Consider the following 25,921-nt stretch of genomic DNA (forward strand, 5'->3'; position numbering starts at 1 on the left):
TAAAGGAGAGAAGAAATAAATAGAGCACAGAAGTATTGAGGCAAAACCAAGACAGAATCTAGTATACTCTATGCCTCCTGATGTTATTAGTCTAGTCACTACCTCAATCTGTACTGAGTTATGATAATTTGGGAATAATGTAAACAAACATGGAAAGGTAAAGAAGATGCTAGAGAAAGATGAAAGGTTAGAAAAATTACCTAGTAAAAAGCACTTTACTAAATACATTTTGCTTATAAAAAAATGATATTTTAAAGTAGAAGCATTCCACCTAACAAGCCATCCAGCCTAGTGTAGACTCATAGCAGAATAGGATGAACTGCCTCAAAGAGGTGGTTATTTCCCTCCTCTGACAAAATAGGGAGTCCAAATAGTTATCTCAGACTACTACCGAGCTTTGTTAGGTAAGAAGAATCTCTCTATTGACTCTGTATACAGCTAAAGAGAAAATCAATGTTGATAAATAAAAATTTGCAGTATAACTGATAAAGTCATGGACAATCTAATATGCATATGGAAAAGTAGACATTAATAATCACAAAAAACTCCAGTTCTTAAGAGTTGAGGAAATATTGAGATGATTCACCTAGCATTACAAAAATTCTCTTTTAAAAAAAACTTCAAGTGTATTTTTTTCTTCTAAACAACTGTGCTGTGCATGTAAAAGGAATTCAGGTTATTCTCTTTGATAATCTGTTTTATATGTTTAATCACTTCTGGCACTAGTTCACCTGGGTTTATATCTGGCCATATTTTTTTGATCAATACTTTATTGTTCATATTCATCTTGCAAAAAAAAAAAAAAAAAAAAAAAAGAAGCAAGAAGCATTCCTTCTAAAGCCAATACCAATAGTGCAAAATTTTCCACCAGTCAGAACTTAATGCATGAACATGAGATAAGCAGCATGTTTTTCAATACCATACTGTTATTATATTTCAACTTTAAAATCTAAATATCATATTGTTTTTCCTCTGTGGATCAACTGGCCAAAAGGATACTAGAGGTATAAGACTATTTTTATCTTTTATTCTACAATGTTGTTTCAGCTTATATAATTTACCTTATGTTTCCCTCTGGTCATCCGGTTTCTGCACAAAGCTCACCTCCCACCAGCTACCAGAGGGGCTGACTTAGCAGTCATTAGTTCTCAATCACAGAAGGCTTGAGCACATTAAACATTGCTAATTACTGAGCTGGAAAACTAAGGATGAATGAGAACTCAGACTTGGGCTCAGTAATTCATGTGGTTATTCTCATGGACTCTTTCCACAAAACTGCATTCAGACCCAAAATGACTGCACCTTTTGCTGTGCCCTCTGACTCAACACGTGGTACACTCCATGTTTTCTCTCAAATCCTGAGGATTTCCTAATTACTTTTTTTCATTTTCATCATACCACTCCAGGAATCTGTGCCTCCTTTTCTTACACATGAAGATGAGAGACAGCTACCAAAGGATTTTGTCAGTGATAGTCCTCATCAGCTGGAAGGATGATGGTGATTGTCATCAGACACTCTACACACACTTAACAACTCAGCATGCAGCCCACACTGCACTCCCAACCCTTACGAATGTCAGAGACAAACAATCAGGACTGGTATTGGACCTACAATAGATCTGGCATTGCACAGAATTATGCCCCCATGTCAGCCTTAACTTCTCTTTTCAATAAAAGCAGTAAATAAGGTATATTAAGTACACACCTCACTTCTTTGTTTGTTTAGATACCTTTTGTTCTGAAATCATTAAAACTCTGTAAGCAAAAAATGGCTCTGCTGCAAGTAAACCAACACTGAAAGCACCAGAAACAATAGACCCCAGATTGTTTGTTTGTTTTGAAACCTTGCCCTTTCCCTTCATTGGCATCATCTGAAAGAAAAGATCACAGAATAGGGAGTTAGAAACAAATTCCTGAGAAATAACACATGACTTAAAGAAGCAAGAAGAAAAAAACACCTAACAAAGGCTTTTCAGGCATGTGTACTTTATATTTTTGTTTCTATTAGGTAAGATTTTTGTGTTATATCGGTGCCATTTGGTTTTCAGTAAGAGGTACTGAAATATTAATCTACAAATATCAGAAACCAAAAATAAATGCTATAATAATTTTTTTATTCATAAATGCCACTAAAATTCACCTATGTTTTCACTTGCAACATCTAAGCTTCAGAATTCTGGGCTAAGCACCTATTTGGATGCAAGTACCAAACAAAGAGATTCAAAACATTTTGAAATTTTGGTCCTGCATAGGTTCAACTACTCAGAACAAGGAACAAGAAGCATGTGCATAGCTCTTTCATAGATCAATGCTTAATTATGATATAACAGACAAGTTATTTTTACCTCTTATTTATAAATCAAGCTCTCCAATATAATGCACTTCAAAAATACATAATATCCCCCAGATAGAGGTAGATACTGAAGCTGATCTTGCTTCTTCACTGAACAATCATAAGATATATTTTCCTCCAAGAAATTCACTTGGTCTTGGTAGTCAGCTGTTAGTTGTTTTCTGGGGTTTTTTAAAGTGGATTTTCTTTGAATGATGGTCCATAGTGCTGAGTGGTTTTGCAAGATAAACCATGCTAGAGATGGCCACAAGCACTAATATCCTTCCCTGCGCATGTGCAGCATGTGCTCGATTTTTGATTCTGATTTGTCTGTTTTTCTGACGTCTAGGTTGCATTCCCCTTTCTCCCTTATTATTTAGTGCGATTCACACTGGGGACCACTTCCAACAGCCAGAACTATAGAACATGGCTTTAGTAGTATAGTCTTCAGGGAACTATGCTAAGTCAAGCTTCAAAAGAGGGCATAACCAACCAAAACTTATACCAAAGAGGTGTGCTTATCTCACAGCCTGACTAGTCTGTGCTAGCAGGCTTCTGAGCTGCTATCCCATAGCAGCTTAGGATCATGGTTGGGTTGTCTCTTTTTCAAAATGTGAAATGAGGTTTGTGATTACTTTTTGGTTGTTCTACCTGCAGTCTCTGGAGACCCCTATCCAGCCACCCAATGCCAGAGAAATGCACAACCACTGCCAAGCGACACCTGATGCCAGACACTTGCACTGCTCTTTTTCATGAACTCTACCACATCCTTTTGTTAGACTGGGAGTGCTTTAATGTCATAATCTCAATTTTACTGCATAGGTTCCTGATAAATAAACAAACACATGCAGAAAATAGAAAACATAGACAAATACAAACAATGTTAATAAACTGAGAAGACTGTATGACGAAATTTGACTATTACACTTCTGACTGATCAATTTATGCCAGACTAGTTCATGCGCCAACATATGCAGGTAAAATCAGATTTTGATCTTCTATTTTTTAGAAATGTCCAGGATTTAAGAAACTGAAAAATGAGAACTTCCAAGCACATTGTGCTCTTTTTCAGTGGACAAACATAATTTGTTTGTGCTTCCTATGATCAATTTCATAAAGGTTAATCTTTTTATGGTACAGCTCCTTACTTGTAAGGATAAAGCATGCTGATGTTAACATTTTAATAGAGCTTTTAACATAAAAACTTGAATTATTCCTAGTATTAGGAAAAAGGAAATGGTTCCTAGCATCTGCTCATTAAAGGCTGCAACATTTTAATTCACATTACAACAGAAACACTATTCATATAATCATAACTTTTTGATTAATGAATTCTCATATGACAAGACTTTCACAAAAAGTGACATGGCTTTTTAAAAATGTTAATTTAAATATTAAACCGTACTAAAAATGAACACTTAATGAGAAAATAACTGCCTTGTTTCAAATTAGTGCATCTTAGATTTGGGTGATCAAGCTCATCATGCCATTTTGAGACAATTTAGATCATTTATGTCACTCTAATAATGCAAGAAGAATGTCACCTGTGAAGGGTTGGTTTGGTCTTACAATGTTACATAGCTCATTTCAAACCAAAGTGCATGCTTACTAGCTTGTGTGCCACATGGAGAAACAGCAAGATGAGAACTTGTCAAGACGTGCCTGCCTGCTTCTTTTATGCAGTGACTGCTGCTAAATGAAGTCGCAGTCTTGCTTCTTCAAGTGCGTTCACCTCTTCATTTGCAGTGTGTCACTGACAATGTACATTCTATCCAGCAAATAAGTACTACAAGTATAAGCAAAAAAAATCCATCAAAACACACAACTTCTGAGCATATCAAGCACTACACTGTAAATTCAAATAGAATGGTTACCAAAAGCACATTTTTTTGAAGGTAAGACATAATAAAAATAATAAAACCTCTCTGTATCTCCTGCACCTAATTTGGTTTTAATTTCAAAGTCCTCAAAAACTATTTAAAAATAAAAGAAAGAGGATTCCAGATGCTGTATACAACTTAACTTGCTTTCCCAGCTCACAACTAAGCATTCTGTTTGCTTCCTTTCAAATGAGGAAAACTACTTGGAAACATAAAATCCCCTATATTTTTCAACTTAAGAATTGACTCTTCTCTGTTTAAGTGAAACATTGAAATTTTTCTCACTAATTGATTACCTTCCCCCCAGAGAATCAAAGACAAATTACTTGAGAAACTGAAATTAAGTACCTACAATAAATTCAAACTTTCAATGGAAAGCTTTAAGGCCAGAATTTTTGTCTCAGAAGTAATTATTTTCCATGCTTATGAATTTATTTTCCTGGCTGTGTGGAATCCTGGCATTCATCCTTGCCTGTACAAAGAGGTGCTGAAACAATTTGGCATTCCAGTGCTGAGATGCTGCTTCTGAGGACTGTCAAGCACACAAAGGAGAAAACGATAAAACAGTGCTAATACTGTGGATAACATGCTTATTTTGGAGTTGGTCTCCAAGGGAAAGACTATGATATTGTCACTAAATCTGCTTTTCATACATATGGTTTCATTTGTGCTTTGACGACATTCACTAATAGACGGATTTCCATCTATTAATATAATATTTGATCTGCAACATTTTAAAATGTTATTTCTAATTAATAATAATAATAATTTATTCCCTGTGGCACCTGAAATTTGAGTACCTCAAATGCAAGCAGATTGAAAATAAAACCACTTAATTATGTTTATACTGCAAGGGATCCTAAAGCAACTGCATATAAAAGTTCTACACATGATTTGTTATTTGCTATCTAGGTATTGCAAAAGCCCACATTGATGCAGGCACACCATCTAATACATAAATATTCCTACAAAAATATAACTCATGTAACAGTACTATGAAACACATTTTCACATGTTCTTTTAATTTGTGGCATTCCAAATCAAAAGAGAGGTTGTTCAGGCAAGAAATAAAACATTCCATGGGAAAGTGAAACACAAAGAAGAAACTACTGAAATGCATGCTCAGGGCAAAGAGTATAAAATAATAAACCTTATATTGTCTAAAATCTGCGTAAGATCAGCTACCCTGATCTTTTAAAGTTGTTTCCAGTTTACACTCATCATGTGTGGTGCTTCCCTGTGGCTTGTTATTCTACTTCAATGGCAGAGGGAGGAAACCAGCAAAGCTCAGTAACCATACTGCATAGCTCAATGTAACCATGGAAGCATTTGTCCATTTGCCAGAGTCTCGCCAGAACGATTCAACCATTCATTTCATTGAATCAATATTGAAGCTTTTAAGATTTATTACTTGAGGGAGGAGGAAAACTAATAAAACAGACTCTTTGTTGCTTCCCATTAAATACAACTTGCCACAGTAGGCATATGAATACCTTGTATACACTTTATTGGTGCCATGTGGGCTATGTTACTGTCTCTCCTGATGAAGATTACTAGTAACATATTTGCATTCACATCCCTGATACCTTCTAAAAGAACTTAAAGGTTTCTGATGTGTTCTACTGTCCCGTCTAGGAGCTAAATCAAATAGAAAGACAAAAGTTGTAAGAAAATTAGAGTGGGAGGAATCTATTTTAAAATTCATGAACATGCTCCCTTCCAAGAGTCAGTTTCTAGTGGATCATTCTCATATTTATGTCATAAACTGAACATTTGTAAACAAAGATTAAGTGCTTTAAAAAGTTGAATAAGATTATTTATTTTACAAGTATTTTCATATTTTTTAAATATGCCATATTTATCCAGAAATGACAGATGCAAAATAGAAACAAACATGTTTTGTATGAAAAACAACCATTTCTTAAGCTGTATATTGGTAAATATTTGAGATTACAAATAGCTATATATTTTTTTGTTTTAATCAATTTTGTGTGCAAGATTTGAAAGGCAGCATAGTAAGATGTTTACAACTACAATATTATTACTTATTACTAATATCAGGAGCAGAGAGTATTAATCCAGTTTCATTTAGACTCATATGCTCTTATAGGTGAAAATGGAAGGCTCATAAAACAAAGAGATTAGCAGGCTGTGGATGTCACACCTGTTTCCATATTGAAGATTTTTATGACTCTGAATCAGACTCTTTCCAAGAGATAGCCTCCCTGGTCCTACTCCCACTCCCGTCTACTATTCCCTTTCCCTTTGATAAAAAGCTGCTCAGCATATACGACTCTTCCAGCCAGAAGCGGCTTAAAACAAAGGATGAAAGTAATGCTAGGATACTTCAGAGAATTCTCTTCCTTGCCTGTAGGCCTCTGCTCACATGGTAAGAACAGAAGAGGCATGGAAGAGGCAGCTGCAGAGCTGACAGGATTGCAGGGGTACTGACGCCGGTATGAGGGCACTTTCCCACTTCGCAGCGGAATGACATCAAAGGACAGTTTGCCAGAGAAAGCTTTTCTCAGCTATAGCTGCAGGTAACAATGTACCAATATGGAATACATTCACTGTAGAAACTTGTAAGCGAGGAAAGTCTGTATCAATTAAGACACAATCCTTGTCAATATGGTACATAATGTAAGCAGGTTTAAAGGGTTATAATATCAGCAAGCTCAGAAACAGACAGGTTTACAGATTTTGGTCTTAGAGAATGCACAGTTACAAAGCAACAAAGCACCTATGGAGCTACTTTATCATTTTATCTCCATATGTGACGGGATCTTACTGCTTTTTACTCATCCACACAGAAGTATTCCCTTCCTTCAGGTTGGATGTACCCTGCAGGCATCCCTGCCAATGGGGGATCTACACATAACCTGCCTGCAGCCTCAGGTTTGCCCCACTGGCCCAGGACCCAGCAGCATTTTATACCCTTTTGTATGCCGACATGTACCAAAGTCAATTGCAATCATCAGAGCTCTCTCATTTCTCCTGTAATTCCTACCTGGTGTGGCTCTTAGTACAAATCACACTGACCATCAAAAACAACTGCAATAGGGAAAGATGTGAACACCCAAGTATCTTTTGTCACAGACACAAAATTTCATTATGAAGACATGAAGATATTTGTAATATGTAGTTCAACAAGGATCAAAAATAGATCTCCTCCACACTCTCTCCCTGTAAATACAAAACTCACAACTGAATGTTTGTGTTTTCAATATTAGTGGAACGGGAATGAGAGTATTACAGTAATACAGTTCACCGGGTAAGCTGGTTCCATTAAAACAAGTCATATTAACACTGCTGAATACCTTCAAAGCTAAAATAAAGGTCTTCTGAATCGTTTTCATCTGAAGAAACTCAAGCAGAGAAGTCGCTCACCATAAGTGTCCAAGGTGATTCTTGCGACTGGGAAAGAAAAAACAAGCGTGTGTCATCTTCAGATACATCAACAGCAGATTAGTGACAAGTAGTTGAGGTGGTGAAATTACTTTCGTACATGGCACTAAAGGGGTGGATATTTGAAATTGCATAAATACTGGTATCTGCATCTTAAAAAAACAACGCTGTAACTCAGGGAGGATCTAAATAAATCAAATTCCCCAAAACTGAGACCTAGAGAAAGCAGAAAACAGAAGTCAACAAAATCTAAATGCTTAATTAATTGAAAACAAATGAGATGAAGACTTGAAGACAGTGCAAATATTTCCTAAGAAGAAAAAGAAGATAAATACGGAAAGGTTTCCTTACTTTACACAAGAAAAACATATGAAATAGTAATAGCTATTGACTGGATTTATTACAGTAGTACAGTAAAAATTGGGAAAAAATTGAGATAATCTTTAAAGCAAACAAACAAAAGCCAAAAACCAACCAACCAAAAAACCCCAAGGAAAAACCCCAAACAACCAAAAAAAAACCAAACCCAAACCCACTCCAAAAATAATTACATCTATTACATTACCAAAACAGTTATTCATGAACAGATAGGAATTCCAAATCTAATAACAAAATCCATCTGTGAATAATTTGAAAGACATTTTCAAGAAACTATACTGCATTTTCCCATACTTTTTACCATAACTGAATGGGCTCCCTGATAGATTTTCTTATTCAGAGGGTACTTAAGCAGTAAATCAGTAGCAAATATGGATTATTTACAGTTTTTGAAAATAAAATATCTAACAACCAATGCACCCTACTGGCTGCATTGTGAAAGGCACACAGCATATTTCTATTATCAATACACATTAAATTAATACAATTACTGATTCCTGTCAAGTAACCAAAGGGGAACAGCAAATATGTACAATATCACACTGGGAAAATACAGTCTCAATCCAATTATATTTTTTCATTTACTGTCATTTAAACCATAACAATAATAAATTAAACAATTACATTCTGTGGTCATTTTAAGCCATTTTTCTTTTGTTGGACCCTTGTTAAATAAAAAGGATTTATGGTAGTTTTGAGGATCAATGGTTGGACTTAGTGATATCAAGGGTTTATGATTATAGCTAAATGTATACATGCAAATATTTCTATCTACCAGAGAACAGACTATTCAGTGTCTGTAGATTTAGCATTATTTGCTTCTTGCACACTTTCATAAAGATCTTAAGAAATTCCTCTTACTGCATCTTACAGTCATGTCTTAATAACTTCCTTTGGTGTTTACTGGAGTTGCAGTGCTACCTTGACATTACTATTTCCTACAACTGTACTACCATTATACTCCCAATTACCTAGCAGGGAAGCAGAGATGGACAAAGGCTGTACATGTATTTCTGTGTGAATCTCTTAATGAGTAAAAATTTATCTTGTCATTCAAGGAATTAAAACATACATTTAGACACTCTGACACTACTTATCGAAATGTAAATCTAGACTTGTGGCACCAAATCATAGAATGACTTATAAAAACAGTGGTGGCACATGACATGGGATAGCTTCCAGATGGAAAGAAACGTTTGGCATTTTAATAAAAAAATACTAACAAGTTATATCAGCCCCTCCACATCCTCCTTACAACTCCTTTCTAAAAATTTCTTAAGATCTTCCCAATCTTTCTGTGTGTATACTTAACTTCCAAGCTCTGATCAGGCCCCACAAGAAATAACATGACCAAGAGGAATGTGGTACAGATCCATGCAGATGCTGTTGGAATGCCATGGAGTGATTAACACTGACCCTCTTGCTAATTGAGAATGCACTATTAGGATATGCAAAGTAGCTTACATGGGAATAGAGAAAGGCTGTATTCTTATTAGCATTCATGGGAGCTATGCAGCCCCAGTCTTGTTCATCAAGTTTGGAATATACTCTTTTGTTATTGATGGGAAAATGTCACCAGTTACAAATGGTTACACACAGGGGTGTAGCAGGGTCAAAGCAAACTCCAATACTTTCTTTCCCGTTCTAAGGCAGAGTGCTGCTTCAGCAGTTCTTTTTTGACCTGGTGGTATACCTCTGTAGATAAAAGAAATGGTGAAATTCCCTGTTCCTGATCTTTGCTGTAGCCTCACCACCCAAAGATTAAAAAAAACCCTCCAAAAGGATATTACATTAGTGGTGCATGATGGGTCAATGATTAGACACCACTGCAGGCATCCTTGCATACGAAGTCTGACTTCAAACTCCTCTACAGATCCACCCACAGCTCTGATGAGTCTCATAAAACAGTCTTTCAAAAGCATGAATAGGATCTGAGTCATCAGTTTCCCAGCTACAGATAACCGCAGTTACTTCACTTCTATTACTAAAGCTTCCTTTAGAAAACAGAACAGAACTGCTTGATGCTGCAAATATTCCTTACCAGTTATGGTACTTCTTAATAGATGAAATCCTAAATCTCTAAGTTAAAATTAATTTTCTTCAAGACCCCCACAAGAAAATTTTGGGCTTATGGGAAATTAATTCAATTTTGTTATCTTCAACACTGCTCTTTCCAGAAATACAGCGGTGGAAGGCTCATTCTACCTGCATTTAGCATCCCCAAAAAGACATAAAATCATTCTGGGACTCCTACAAATATGTTCACACATATATCATGTAATCTGACAATCCAAGCTTTGTTGGATAGCAGCTTCTATCTAAGCCTTCAGCGTAGCTGTGTTAATCAGCACAAGCTGTGCTTCTGACCCATGATAAAAATAGAAAGCTTATTTCTGAGCAGGCTTTGATTGGTAAGATGCTATGAAAGAAGAAATTGCGCCAGTCTAGGAGAAATCACACCGTTCACAGTTAATTACACCTGAAACACTCAGCAAGGAAAATGTTTTGTGGGCCCAAGTGTCAAGAAAATGCCCTTAACTAGGCTACTAAATGGTTTAGAATGTGTCTGGACTTATAAGAAACTTCGGTATGAGGAAATTCTAACTACACTAGGTATCCACTGGGGTGTTTTCACAAGTGCAGAATAAGAAAGCCAGAAAATTAGCGTCAACAAACTTGTATGAACTTCCTGTAGGAACAATATCACATTTAGATGCTAGTAATATTCCATGCTTCTTCACAAACAGCAGTGATCAGACCTGCATGAAATGGCCAGCTTGTTATTTTATGCTTCTGTAACTGAGAATATTTCTACTCTTTCAGGCAAACCTCTATGTTCTTGAGAGAAATGTACTGCTCGTGTTGATGCTATTTGACTAGGGAGTACCTAGAGAGTCTTGGGAATACCTTTATTTTAACTGATCCATCCCTTATATACAACAGAATACTATTTCAAGGTAGATACAATATGTAATATATATAAACACAAAAAATGGGTTGGCATACAAGAACACAATGTACCTTCACAGCTTGTTTTACACTATCTGGAAATGTGGCTTCAACTAAGCTTCTGTGGGTGTGAATGGGACACTTCATAGACCTACACAATTGTAAGCTCTTATTTTTATGTCTTCAGACTCAAGTAATCTGGTTTTCAAAAGTAAAGACATAAAAAAATCCCTGTCTTTTTCAGTATCAAACATGTTTCTAACCACTTTTGTTGTTTAGCAAGGCTCAAAAACAAAAGAAAAAAAAAACCAAACCCTAATTTAAAAGTACCTTAAGATCAAATGTAATCTATTTTCAAGAACCAGACCTGCAAACTCATCCATCTTCAACAATTTTTTACAACATATTTAGCCTTAGAGCCATCAGTTTTTTTAATACTTTACTCCTGCTGTAATCCAAAACTTCCAGCTAAGGCTGTGTCAGCAAACACACACTAAGTTAAATCTATCTAGGACATCCATCTATTGCCTCAGCACCCCAAAAGCTGCTGACAGACCCCCTACAGCAAAAATTATTACGCTAGGAAAGGAAGGTTGAAATATCGACAGGGTTTAATTTGTGGTACCTCTCTTGTGAGAAAGACCTATCATCGTGAGCTAGATTTCTGTACCTCTGCAGTACTAGTGCTGAGTGAACAGGTGTGAAGGGATAATAAAGAAACTGCCTGGCAGTTTCTGAAGGTGCAGCAAGGCTGTAAGAGCCAGGCGAGACTAAGAGATACAGAACGTGGAAAGGAACTGCGAACGCTAGGGAAAAACGCTCTCAGAAGAACCCTTTTAATGATTCCAATACATGGCAACTTCGTACATCTGAGTAGACTACATTTCTCCAGAAAGAGGATCAGCAAGAGCACGCCGGGGGCTCCCGGAAGACGAGGGTGAAGCGCTTCCTCGCCGGCAGCGCCGGCCCCACGCTCCGGCCTCCAACGCCGAGCGACTCAGCCAGAGCGCTCTCTGGAACGCAGCGGAGCGGCGCGGGCGGTGCGGTGCGGAGCAGGAGCGGACCGGAGCGAGACACAGACAGCGCCAGTGCCAGCACCACGCGGCGCCAGAACGCGCTCTCCCGCCAGGCCCGCCCCGCCGGCTCGGCACGGCCAAGCCCCGGGGCCGCCTCCCACCGCCCCCGGGCTGCGTGCGGCCGGCGCCTGGGCGTGGCCGCGCTGTGGACGTGGCAGCACGGCCGCGGCAGCGCAGCCGCCATCGCGGTGGGTTCCATGTGGAGTGGGGGCAAGTAAAGCCGCGGTCAGGGGCGGAACGGGCCGGCTGGGTACGGCACGACTCTCACCTCCCCACAGCGGCGTGGCCGGTGGTTGCTGAGCCTGGAGGGAGCTGGGCGGGGGCGAGGAGAGGAGGGGCCGGCGTGGGGCTCCCCGCCGAGGGCGCCACGCCTGCGGTTCGTTCCACAGGGCCGCCCGCGGAGCATGGCCGGCAGAGGCGCTGGCAGCGGCCCGCAGCCGTCCGCCGTGGCGCCGCCGCTCGCCGGCGGTCACTTGTACCCCTTCGTGAGCACGGAGAGCGAGGGGCCCGAGGAGGAGGGTGAGCTGTCGGAACTGCGGCCGCGGGGCAGGGAGAAGGTCCGGCGGAGCGCGTCGAGGGACAGGCTGGATGACATAGTCCTGCTGACGAAGGACATCCGGGAAGGGGACACGCTGAACGCGATCGCGCTGCAGTTCTGCTGCTCCGTAAGTGCCCGGGCGCGGGGCCCGCGAGGCCGATCCCAGGCCGGCTGCCCGCGGAGGCAGCGCGTAGCAAACGCCGTGTGTCTCAGAAGTGGAAAAATTACGTCAGGAGTGTTCGTGTTACAGCGCAGGTTTCCGGTTCCGTGGGCTTTTCCCCTTAAAATTAATAGAAGTATGGGAAACAAGTGCGTAGTTTTGGTTGTGACACTCTCAGAGTACACAAATGTTGCATTCAAAGCTGTTCTCCAGTCACAGGTCGGCACATCTAGTGCCATCCTCGCTGTTGGGCTGGGTGACAAAGGTGTTGGTGAACTATCTTAAGGGTTTGTGTGGAGCCCTAATTCCATCAAAGTAGGGGAAAAAGTCCTCCATATTTTTCTTTTGAATTACGCTAAATTGCTCTAGTATTTCGAGCATGAGCATGCTGTACTTTTGGGAACTTTCCACCCCTGTGCACCCTTCTTGTGCTCACTACTTCTAGCTCAGTTCTTACATTATTCTGGTAAATGTCCTGCCTACCCAGTAATTTTGGCTGCCAGTGCTGTTAAGGCAATGGCATTGGTCTTGGTTGATGTTTCCAGTTTTAACAGGAAATCAGCTGTGTGTGTTCACACAGCTGTGTGTGATGATGCGACTGAGTGCTAAGTGCACAGGTGCCATGAGGTCAAGTTGAAAATCTGTATGTACAGAGTATGCTGTCATCTAATTCTTCAGGCAGAAACAGAATTGTGGGCCTCCTGTTGTGACTTGAGGTATTGAAGTCTTGACATAACTATTTCCTAATCATGGCAGACCGTAGCCTCCATAACCAAGTCTTGGCTTCAGAACCTACTGCAGTTGGGTATTTTGAGCAGCTTTATGAGGTCAGGCCTCACTAAGAAAGGAAGGACAACTAAAAAGTGTGCTCTTTCTTGCAAATTCAAGAGGATGTGAAGAGCAATCCTGGGACTTGAGGCAGAAAGTATAAGTTGCGTTGTGGTGGAATCACAAATTGCTGCATTTGGCAGTCTTTTATTCTTACCCAATTTATTGAACATCATACACTTAACAAATACACCGCCATAGTAGCTGAATGACTTCTACACATTGAAAAGGTTTGCGTGAACTTGGATACAGTGCATCTTGAAATGAGCGTAATTCCTGTGTGCTTTGCAGGTGTTGCAGAAAAGCACTGATTTGGGAAGTACTTCATTATGGTGACGTTTGTGGCTGTGCCTTCTACAGTGAGGGAATTACCATCTGAAAGTGAAGCCAGTGATTATCTCAGTGCACTTAAATCCCTGCAGAATGTTTCACATTAGACTTAAAATCTGAACTTACTGCAGGCAAAGTGAGATTAATTTTGAACAAGAATAGAAAAAGGGGAGAGCTGAGTTAAGTAAGGTAGATGACAGTAGTTTAAAAGTTATACTTGTTTTCTGCCTTCTAGCCCCCAGAAGCAGAAAAAAACCCACGCCCATGGCTAGATGAATTACAAACTCATACTTTGTAATAACTCCTAACTCATAAGTTTTTCACTGAATTAGAAGTTAACAGTAATTTACATAATTTGAAAACTTAAAGTGAGGTGAATTCTCATTAATTTCACAGAGATAGTTGCCAGCTGATAGCTGAGCATACATATAAGTTAATGTATCTATGTGAACTGATTTTCAGTCTTCTTATCTGAAGTGAGAGGGGTTTTGCATCATAATTAATTTCCTTCTTGCTGTAAAGTTGTTCAGATTTGATCTTTGGCCTCTTCTGACTTCATACTATATGAATGGGTATCAATTTTAAAAACCCACAAATTTAATGGTAATAAAAACCAAAGGCCTTGCCCTAGACTTCAGTTCAAAATCTGAACTTAATTTGAGCAAAATGATATTTTGAACAAGAATATGGAAAAGGAGAGCTGACTTGGGTAGGGCAAAAACAAAGGCCTTATCTTTGTTTCCTTACAAAAGACTTGTATTTCTTATCGGTGTAGTACTATTAGCAGAGTTTTGGTTCAATGGAATACAATGTTTTAGCTGTTGTTTTCATTTTTAGGTTGCAGATATCAAGAGAGTTAACAATCTTATCAACGATCAAGATTTTTTTGCCCTGAGGTCTATCAGAATTCCAGTGAAAAAGTTCAGTGTATTGACTGAAACTCATATATCTCCAAAAGGAAGACCAGCTCTTCGGCCTGCTCTGTGTTCCCCAGAAGTACAGGAAACATCTCTTTGTGATAAATTCTCTGCTAATGAGACTGCTGGCAACTTCTTAAAAGAAGTCGATCGAGATATAGAAGAAATAGTGAAGTGTAATGATACAAAGAGAGAGAATCTGAATGAAGTTGTTTCTGCTTTAGCAGCCCAACAGATCTGTTTTGAAACTGATGGTAAAACTAAAAAATGCAAGGATCCTTACTATGGAGCAGACTGGGGTATAGGATGGTGGACAGCAGTAGTGATTATGTTGATTATTGGCATAGTAACTCCAGTTTTTTATCTCCTGTATTATGAAGTTCTAGTGAAAGCAGATGTCAGTCACCATTTTCCAATGGAATCTTCCCATTTGTTTGTCACAGCAGTATCACATCAGAAAGAAACAGAAAATGGAATAAATCCAACAAATATTATGAAAGTTGATAATCAAGGAGACCTTCAGCATTAATAGTGGAAGACCCTAGGCAACTGTTGTTTGTAGATACATAACATAACCTTAGGTAAAGGGGAATCCACAGAATGCAAAATGCACTTGGAATGCAGAGAAGTGTACTGATGTGTGACTTGCCTTTATGGGCAGTGTTCCACTACAAGGATATTTCTGGGGATCACATAATCTCTGAATATGCCTGAGATAGGCAATTTACAAGACTGGGGTGTATATTAAGGTATGAAGTCATCTCTGAAGCTTTGCACTTTTTTCTATTCTGATAGGCATGTTTCTTAATTAATGATGAGGTGAAAAAATATAGTTCAAACTAATACACAAGGAGTCTGTGTTTTACAGCCCAGAAGTGGGCATATGGGGATAGCTAACTTTTAAACATCTGAAAGGATTTACAGAATTCATAGTACACTTGACATTTTAATATCAGGTTTACAGTTCTAAGTTAAAGTGGTGTTCTCATAATTTAATCTTTCTTATAGAGTAAGATTTCTTTTAAAACGGAGTCATTCCATAATTAATAGCCAGCATGAAGTTCTTTTTTACAGAGGCAGTAGCCAACACTTAAACTGGAATCTTGAAATCTTGTGCCTATAGTCAACCCATTCTTTAGTACTTTTCAGTATAGGCACTAGGGTAATTTGTTTTCTCTGTGATTCTGTGCCTCAACACAGTCCACTTAGGAGTCCTCTTGAAACTTTACATTCTTCCTTGGTATCCTCCTGAAAACTGACTGGACTGCATTCTCATCTGGTCACCTGTGTGTAGAATGAAAGAAGTGCTGAAATGTGGCACATTGCTGTAACTGCCCCAGTAGTCCTTATTTTCTGCTAATAGATTTATCTTTTTCCCCTTCCAGTTTATCTCAGTTCACAACCAACTGATTCTTCAGATAGCAGTCATGTGGGTACTGAGCATGCTAATACTGGTCTTGTGCCCATGAACCTCAAGCTCTTAACATTTTCCTGAAATGTCCTAGAAGACTTCAAATTATATTTAATGCCTGCTAGCAAATTTGAGCAGAATAGACAACTTGTACTACAGACTTGTACTTTACATCTTACTGTATTTATTAACCAATCCCCTCATAAATGTTTCTCTTGGAGTTTCATGATCAGCCTTGGTTTTTCTCCTCTTTTTCTTCCCCATCTAAAAATGCTTCAAGATAAAAAACAAACAAAACCCCATAAGAACATAAATAAAGCCCCACACCTCTGGACTGTTCATACAGAAAGGAGGTACTTGTGTACTCAAAATACTTTTAAATAGAAACTGAGATGGTGCCTATAATTATTTTGGTTATATTTGCCTTGTGGAGTAAGAATTCCATTGTCCTTTTCAAAACAGTATTTATTACCAAAACCCAGGATAACAAACTTGATTAGGACTTAAAAAGAGAGAAGTGGAAAAACAGACAGCATCCTTTAAACTACTATTGTAATTTTTTCAATGAGTGTCTTAACTAAGTATATGCAGTACAAAAAGGTAAAGTGAATGTGTTCTATTGAGGTACTCCAGAATGCTTTGTGAGATTCTGAGAGTGAAGACTTGGGCCTCATTTATTCTTGCAGCACCTGTTTCCCCAAGAAGTGGAGCAAAGAGTCTTCACTGACATGCCAAGTGTATGAACAAGATTTGCCTATATACAAGATTTGTATTATATTGAAACTGAGGCCAGCCAAAGCTTGAAGGAGGATGGTGTAAAGTTAAGTGCCTGAACTATGTTACTGTTGAGCCTTTTGATTAAACGGGCATCTGTGGAGATAGTGAGCCTGCTCATAGTCTCCACACTAGAAAAGGGATTACAAACAGCATGAACTTGATGGTCTGCATAACACTTGTTTTCAAAGATCCTTTCAAATAGTAGTTATTTTCTTTAAGAGAATATGCCAGTAAGACAAACATAAACACTGAGGTAGCAGTTTTATATGAAAAAATGCTTCACAAAATAATTTATGGTGGCTAAAGCGATACAGGTCTCATGGTTAAAACTTTAAAAGGTGACTCACTCAGACAAGAAAGCTTTGGCACATAAAATCAAATGTTTTCTATATAGGATGAAATTTGGTATATAATGCATAATTTTTTTGCTGCATAATTTTATTGTTTTGCTTCTTCTCCCATCCTGTTGCTGAAACTCACCAGTTCTAATACTTTATCCTTCCATTTCTTATGGATTCATCAAAGAACATTAAATTAGCTATTGTGATGATGCAGCATAAGCCTAATATATAGCACATACCTGGACTGATGGTTTCTAAATTGCTGTTGGTACAGAAATGAATTTAACTGTCGTTGTGGTTTGACTAGGTCAGGAAGGTCTCTGACCTGTTGATGTATGATGCAGAGGTCTGTGGTGGTACAGCTAAAGAGTCCTCTAGTGTGTCCCAGACTTTGGGCTTTTACAGTGTCAAAGACCTGTGCCTTACTGGCACTGAGTTAAGGGTGATGTGCCTTCATTTACCTTAAAATAAGCAGTCTTCAGAAAAACACAAAGGAATAGCTATTTTATGTGACCATATTCCATACCAGGAGCCTGGTATGTTTTTACATATATATTGTGTAACATATTTCATACAGTACATTTTTAATTAGAGTTAACTTTATCAGAAGATACAGTAGAACTCTTTTCAAGACTGTAGGACTCCTGATCCTGGTAATCTACAACCATCAGCTGGCTTGCCTTGCTGCAGAATGTGGGGATCTTTACAGCTTTTTTCCAAAGTACAACATAGCCAGTAATTCATCATCACAGTCTGGAATAAACTGGATAACTGCTCTGTGAGGAACTTAAATCTTATCCTAGATAAAATCTGTGAAGGTAGTCTTCTAGAAACTGACTTCTTAAACAAACAAAACCAAAGACAAATAAAAAAAGAACCCCAAAAGCAAACAAAAAAGAGCCAAAACGCCCACAAACATGGAATAATTGAGTTGTAAATGACCTTTTGGAATAATTGCAACACATTCTGTTTTAAACTTAAGTGCATATTGCACTGCTGGATCATATAAAATCTAAATATTTTAAGTCTGGTATACTTCGGAATAAGTTCTCACAAATAGTCTTTGTAACTTGTATAAGGGCTGAACATTCAACTTTGTGAAATACTTCTGAGTGAGGATGCAAGTCTTATTTTAAATACTTCTGCTCCTCTGCTTTTAGAAAAATGTAAGTAATATATGTAAAATAAAGATTTTATTTTAGACTGCAGTGAAAATGGTGCATCTAATATATTTTTAATTCTAAGTATTTTGCATGTTTTATTACAGCAGGCTACTACTTGTTTTTGTTTAGGCCAATTTTTGTGTATAATCCACAATAAAAATCCTTAGCCAGCAAGTACTTTGTTGGCAGCATTCATATCTAGCATACTATAATTGCAGCCTTTATGGTTTATTCTGTTCATGCCTTGTAAACTTTGAACTCCTCTGCATAAATTTTGGAGAACATTTTAGTTCTTAGGAATAGGTATGAACAAGTAAGGGAGGAATCAGTGAAGTTCTTCGACGGTGAGATGACACTGAAAGCAGTATTCTTCTGTGGTATAAATTAGGGTTTGAATATATGCATGTCCAAATTTGAAGTTTGCTGCAGACTAAAGAACAGTCATAAGTTTTATTGGCATTATGGTCTTGCAATAAATTCTAAGCAATCAGAAAATCAGCTTCTAAGCAGAGGTGCAAGTATTACACCTCTGGAAGAGCACAATCTGACTGCTTTTCAGAAGTGCCCTGGCACTGATCTGTGTCCTTGCAGAACTTGTTCCTAACTGATGGCCTTATTTACCATAGCTAAACTAATCCTGGAGGGTCCAGCCTAAGACTTTGCAATTCCCTCTGGATGACAGAGGTGACTACAGTTTACCTCTTAAAGGACTCAAAAAGACCTGATTTTTACCAGAGTAATATTTCTCAACAGTGCAGTAGGAAGGCAGTTGCCCATTAGAAGAAAGATGAATGGAGAAAGTAATCGGTCCTCAAGAATTGCTGTCTGCTACAGAACAAGATACTGTACTTGTTCAGGCAAGCCACAACTTGTCAACAAATTGTTACTCGTGCAGTAACTTTTCTAGCATCAATTTTATGGTTCCATCTATTTGCATTTCTTTTGTAGGGAGTAAGGAGTCTCACCATTCACCTTGCACAGGGAGAACAGCTAGCAGAAGCAGTTACAGTCACGGCAAGCAAATTTAATTTTCAGCATCCTTGCCTCATTCACATCTTCTGTGTTGTGTATATCAGAAGTTCACAGAATAATGCAGAATTGTTTCCCAGTCATCAGTAATGTGAAACACTTCTTTAAAAGAAAATAACACTTCAAAACCAAGCAACATAAAAAGCCCAAAACCCCTGATCAACACTAATGTAGTAACAATAAAAAATAGTATTTTTTACTATCAAAAGACAGTAAGATATAGAGAATGTGCTGTCACAACATTCTTCAAGCATCTAATCTCAGTAATAAGTTTTCAACACAACAGCTGTTTGTTTTCAAATAAAAAGGATGCTTCCAAACATTAAGCTTTGGCTTTTTCTTGGCATTCTCTTATTTTTCTAATTAAGACATCATGCATTGGTCCTTCCAAGTCAGTTTATGTTGAAATGCATAGTTGTCAGTTATTTTCAGTTACTTGAACTCAGAAGTTACTTAAAGTTCTTCAAAGGAGTCAGCTACCAACACGCAGCTTATGTCCATAAAGGCTCTGTGTCTTTTTTTTACAGTGATCATCAAGAATTTCATTATTTGTTTTAACATTTTACTGTTGAGGCATAGAACTGACTAGTGCAAATGCTTAGGCACAACTTCAAGTAAAATGCATACTTTTTTTTTCTGTGCAGAGGAAACACAATGGCATACAGCCTACTCTATCCATAGGCGTTCCAGAGGACCTTAAAAAGGCATGTCTGCAAAGCACTTAGCAAAAGAACAAAACAAATTGTTCCCTAGCCTCTTTTACAGAATAGTACAATTAAACTCCAGTGTGTTTTTGGAGAGTCTGCTTAAAACCAACAGAGCTAAAGCATTAAGTCTATTTATACTCAGCCTATCTCCGTAATTCTGCTTCATGTAGTGTAAGGCTTGAGCAGTTTAACACTTAGAAACAACAGCTACTATGTTGCTTCAACCATATTGTCATCACTGACAACACCAAAGCCATCCCCATCTTCAAAATGGGAAGAAACATAGTCATTTTCCTAAACCAACGGGGAAAAAATCACTATATGTGTAGAGAAGACAATTTATAGAAGAAAAATTATTTAAACTGCACTTGAGCACCCACACTTTAAAACAGTAATAGATTATTGGGAAAGAAAAACGAAAATACTGTAATGAAGTCCTGTTATATATGAAACAACAGGCATCACTGTTTTCGTGATAAAAAGGAGTAATTGTGTGTACTGATTGTGTCAACACATTCTTATGTACAAGATCTTTTTATCAGAGCTCTTTGTGAGTAATAAGTCTAGAACAGTCGCTTAAATTTATAATACAATGTGGTGCAACAAAGATAATGAATGTAATAATTTCTCCCAAAACAACTCTACCTTATTGGGAGCTTGGGACGATCTGACTCTGTATAAATAGGAAAACTAACATTATACCTCTTCATGCTCTTCTTCATCATATTCCTCTGTTTCTTCTGCTTCTTCATCATCTTCACCTTCTTTGTCTTTTGTCTTTCTCATCTTCAGGTTTTTCTTTTTCTTCATCCTTCTTTTCTAGCGCCTGTCACAAGGCAATCTTAACAAGGTAATCCCATGTTACAGCAACAGCATATCCTCCACACTACCAGAGTTGAGATGTACTTAACAGCAAGACAGGTAGTGTAACAATGCTGTGCAAATGTTGTGTGTCAACATTTAAAACAATATGATGTGAAGCACAAGAACTTAATAAGGATTTACTTGGTCAAGAATCAGCCATAAAAAACCATGTCCTGTGTAATAAACTGAGATGACAATTCCCCTATATCATCCACTGTTAGAACAGTTGACAGAAGACCATGTCATACTTGATAAAGCAATACCACATACTGTATGTAATAATATAACTACTTTAAACAACTGGTGGATCACCAGGAGAAAAAATATGAAGCTGTTTCACCTTAAAGGTTCCCACTGACACATGGAAAGTAACTGCCAACAAAACAGAGGTCATGTCCTAAGTTTCTGTATGTTTCTTCTCAACTTAGTAAATTGTTTTATGTTCCAACATCAATAGATGGGTGAAACAGCAACAGATTTAAAAACACTGGCACTAGTTCCTCCTTCTGTAAGCTCCAATAGCAGCTCTACTATTTACATTAGACTATGTTGCTACCCAGTGAAGAGCAGTTGGTTGTTGTGTTCAGGTACAAAAAAAAGCAAAGAAAGTAGTTTTTCCACAGCCAGACTCGTACCCAAACCCTTGTGCCACAATGCTGCAGAACAGTTCTCTGTCAGAGTAGCAAGACAAGACCAGAAAAAGTCTGTGCATGTTATTCCATTTGTACTAATAAACATATTAGGTTTCATTTTCCTTCAATGTCTATTGGAAAATTTAGAAAAAGTATGCATACCTTACTTCAATTTTTTTAAATGACATCCAGATTACTTTTAGGCTCAGAGTTTTTTGCCTTTTTTGTTTTTGCACCTGGTGAAACAAAATACATCACTGTTATTTTTTTTGTTAATGTGAAAAAGACAAATTCTTTGTTTTACTTGTTCTTAAGAGTAAATACATCCTGAGTATGCCACGGAAATCCCATTCTGTCTGTATGAAAATTACCTGAAACTTTGAGCTACATCATTCACAGAGATGCAAATGCCTGATTTACCTAAGAGATGCCTAGAAGGCTAGGCTGAAATTCAGTTTAAACAAGTAGTTGACCAAAGGCTGGGCTAAAATACAACATTCAGCTTCACAAAATTTTAGTCATCTATATACGTAAAAAATGCTAAGAAACTAGAACAGAATCTCACTTGTTATGTTTAATCATCTTGAAAAAATAAAAACTCATTTTTACTAATTTATACAAAACAATAATGATGGATACTTCAGACAAGTAGGTGTTAAAAAAAGGCAGAAGTTCATTAGCTCTAACACAAGGCATGATTATTACAGCTACATGGCTTTTGGACTACAGTCGGCTCTCATCTAATGAATCTATGTTGTGTATTTCTGCATAGTCCCCTGATTCATGAGTATAATCTTTATCAAGTTACTCCCTGATTAACTGTATGGTGGAGCAAAGATCAAAAATAGCAAACTGTATACTCAGGTAAGAGTTACTTGAATGGCAGCACCCTAAACCAAAGTTCCCCAAATGCTCAAGGACAGAGAACACTGGGAACTGCTGAGAAAACACTTTTATTTTATCAAAAACATTTGTCATAAATAACATAAGAGTTTATTCCAGTGTTTTGCCTAGGAAAGGATGATATGACTAAAGCACTGCACAGAGCTCAGGAGAGTCAAGCTGCTCTGCAAAAACATGAACAGCATCAAAGCGAACACATCCAGAATGAAGTAGGCTTTTTAGGAAAACAAGCAGAAAGTGCAATTTAGAATTATCATCCCTGCACAACCTCCTGCAGGCTTTTACAGATAACACATATGGAACAAACGGACATGAGATTTGTCTCTAGGAGTTGGGCATCTTTGGCCCTTATAAATTAGAAACACGGTGTGTAATTTGCAGGCAACCCCACGGAAGAGATGAGAATCTTGACTCCATGTTTCAGAAGGCTGATTTATTATTTTCTGGTATATATTATATTAAAAGAAAATGATAAATTAAAACTATACTAAAGAAAAAGAGAGAAGACATCAGATGGCTAGCAAAGAAGGGAATGAATAATAAAATCTTATGACTGCTCACAGCCTCGACACAGCTGGCTGTCATTGGTCATCAAGTAAAAACAACCACATGAGACCAATCAAAGATGCACCTGTTGGTAAACCATCTCCAGATCACATTCCACAGCCATCAGATAGTTATTGTTTACATTTTGTTTCTGAGGCATCTAAGCTTCTCAGGAAAAAATCCTAGTGAAAAGATTTTCATAAAATATGTCAGTGACAACACTGACCCACTGTTAGAACTATGGAAGCAAAATAGCTCCCTATGTTATATACCTTAGAAATGCAATGGAATACAGTCTAATACCTGGTCTTCCAGTACTTGGGCTAAAATGCATACAATTTGAGTGCTATATACCTATGCATATGGCTGGCCTACAATGTCAACTGAACCCAGATGACATTTTTATTTATCTTATTTATGTATTTTTTCTTTTCAGCAGGCACTGCTGGTATGTAGGATTTTGCATTTCACAGCCCAGGGTCAGTGTGGAATTCTACCCAAAGTTTTGTCACTGAGAAGGCAGGTGGCAAGGTCTTCAGTTAAAACATTCAGGGAAACCAGAAAGAGGGAGGGGAGGTGTGTAAAAGTAAAGCTGCTTCTGTGCATGGAACTGTATTGATCCCAAAACCACTCCTGCAAGCTAAAAAGGGAGAATGGTAGGAACCTGGTTTGAATTTCTGTACAAATTCTGTTGATTTGTTCACCTTTGTTCCACCATGGTTAAAGTGTCACCTAAGCTATGTGTCAACAAAGACAAGTACCAGGAGCTCTAAAGGGTCACTGATCAGCTATGTACAAACTTCCTGACTAATATATAACTCTGTATCATCAGGATTCCACCAAAAAAACAAACAAACAACCAAACAAAAACAAAACAAACAAACACGCAAAAAACCAAACCAAACCAAAACAAAAACCAAAAAAACCCAAAACCAATAAACCAACTAAATGTATCATCAGGAGTCCACAAAAAAGCCCTTAGCCCCACATTGTTTTTGCTTTTAGGGGAACCTGGTTTTTAATCCAATCAAATTCTGATGGTCAGCTGATCTTTGCCATTATAACATGTAGAGGAGTGTACTTTTAAGAGCCAGTAGAGAAACTGGAACTAAAGAAAGAAAAATTCCCCCATTGAGCAGTCATTCTCTTTTTATGATCTCGGGGCAAAAACCATTGTGCATAGGCTTATAAAAGCCCATAGTTTCTTCTTTTGGAATAAAACCCAGGTATATTCTGGTCCCACCTATGGAGATTTTGCAAATAAATATTTCATTTTCAGTTGAATCTTACAGTCTACCTTCTGTATTATGCTTCTCAATGATGCTCTAAAAAGGAACAAAGATTCCAGCTGAGCCAGTCTCTGTGACTATGCACATTCCCATTCCTTTTTCTGTTCTATCTGTGAACTGAAAAATGACACATGAAAGACTTGGAAGAAAGCAAACAATTATATATAAACAGACAACTAAACACAAGAGGCCAAGAGTTTCTTCTCATAGGAGGCCACAAATTTCTACATAGAACTTAAAGTGAAAACACTTCGAAAAACACTTTGAAAAACAAATTATGCTGTGTAATAAAAATCTGGTTTTTTGTAAGTACTACCACTACCAGTTCCAACTGCTTTTCAAGGATCTGATTCATGATTCTGCAGACAAAAGCTGAAAATAAAGTAAAATCAGGAAAAATAGAAAATAACCCACATTAAGTTACATACAAAAGGCCTAAAAATTCAAAAATCAACCAAATCATTAACAAGATAATTGAGAAACCAAAATATAAAGGAAACCTGAACAGCCAGTTACTACTGAATAGAAGGATGAGTGCTGACTAAAGATACAAGTTTTCAAAACAAAAAAGATTTGTGGATTTTTTTAAAATTTTTCACTGTTACATATCTTGTATGTTAATATGGTGCATGAAGACATAAGGCAGAAAAAAGGAAGGTAAGTCTGTTCCAGTAAGTTAAAATATCCTACAGAAGCAAAGCAAAAATCACAAAAGGCAGACTAATAAAATATTTATGGAAAAAATCTGCCAAAAGCCTTAATGATTTAGACTAATTCACATTTCTAGCATTTTTTCCTCTAAGTATCTTCGTTACAGCTTCTGTCTCTCAACTATTATGTAATATCTGTTTCTTAAAATATATAACATACCTTTTTTGTTTACCTTCTTTGGTTTCATCTCTCCTGGGAGTCTTCTCCTATCTGTACAGAAAATAGCTTTAATAGAAAAATTATGATTTACAGCAGTAATCCTTCCCCTGCCACCAGGGAAAGGAAGGGTGCTTGATCCTATTTACATACATGCCAAAATATTTTAGCACAACAGTTTCAGGAAATTCTAGCTGTAATTTAAATTGAGCAACGGGAGTCAGGATTGCCATTTTACCCACATAATGACAACTGGCTTTTATCCCAAGGAGACAAAGTTCAGCCATTCCAGTGGCCCACAGGCTCTTCAACTTACTTATTATGTAATTAACTTTGCAGTAATCCCAGTAGTGAGCTATAAAGATATGGTTTGGGAAGGCTAATATTATAAAACATAGCTTCCCATGACAGACATAAGGCTGGGGTATTTTTAGTAACATCAGTGTTTGCTCCTAGTTCAAAACAGTTATGAAGTGAGTAAGGAAAAAGGAGAGCAAGAGTGAGAGCTAAAGTTTGCATTTGTGCTGCCAATCAGTTGTTACAACAGGGTAAATAAATAAAAGCAGATTATTTCTTTTTTTTTTTGACAAAACAATACT

General features: G+C 37.7%; 2 protein-coding genes across 2 annotated transcripts in view; one reads left to right on the forward strand and one right to left on the reverse strand.

The window, feature by feature from the left end:
* The window catches only part of ADGRV1 (adhesion G protein-coupled receptor V1), a 302,349-nt gene extending 289,569 nt beyond the window's left edge, over positions 1-12,780 (reverse strand). Inside the window, exons 1-2 of the mRNA XM_030969486.1 lie at positions 12,289-12,780; positions 7,530-7,626 (exon numbers count right to left, since the gene is read on the reverse strand). The gene's annotated coding sequence lies outside the window, so the exon portion shown is untranslated. The remainder of the gene's footprint in view (positions 1-7,529; positions 7,627-12,288) is intronic.
* On the forward strand, positions 12,110-23,246 carry LYSMD3 (LysM domain containing 3). The gene is made up of 2 exons (XM_030969487.1): positions 12,110-12,685; positions 14,714-23,246. Exons 1-2 carry the CDS (start codon positions 12,425-12,427, stop codon positions 15,320-15,322), a joined length of 870 nt encoding a protein of 289 aa, XP_030825347.1. The 5' UTR covers positions 12,110-12,424; the 3' UTR covers positions 15,323-23,246.
* Positions 23,247-25,921: the final 2,675 nt, after the last annotated feature.

Source organism: Camarhynchus parvulus, chromosome Z (genome assembly GCF_901933205.1).
Source record: "Camarhynchus parvulus chromosome Z, STF_HiC, whole genome shotgun sequence".
NCBI lineage: Eukaryota > Metazoa > Chordata > Aves > Passeriformes > Thraupidae > Camarhynchus > Camarhynchus parvulus.

Coding starts and splice junctions, on each gene's coding strand:
- LYSMD3 (XM_030969487.1), top strand. CDS start 12,425: ATGGCCGGCAGAGGCGCTGGCAGCGGCCCGCAGCCGTCCGCCGTGGCG. Junction 12,686..14,713: donor CGCTGCAGTTCTGCTGCTCC/GTAAGTGCCCGG, acceptor TTTCATTTTTAG/GTTGCAGATATCAAGAGAGT.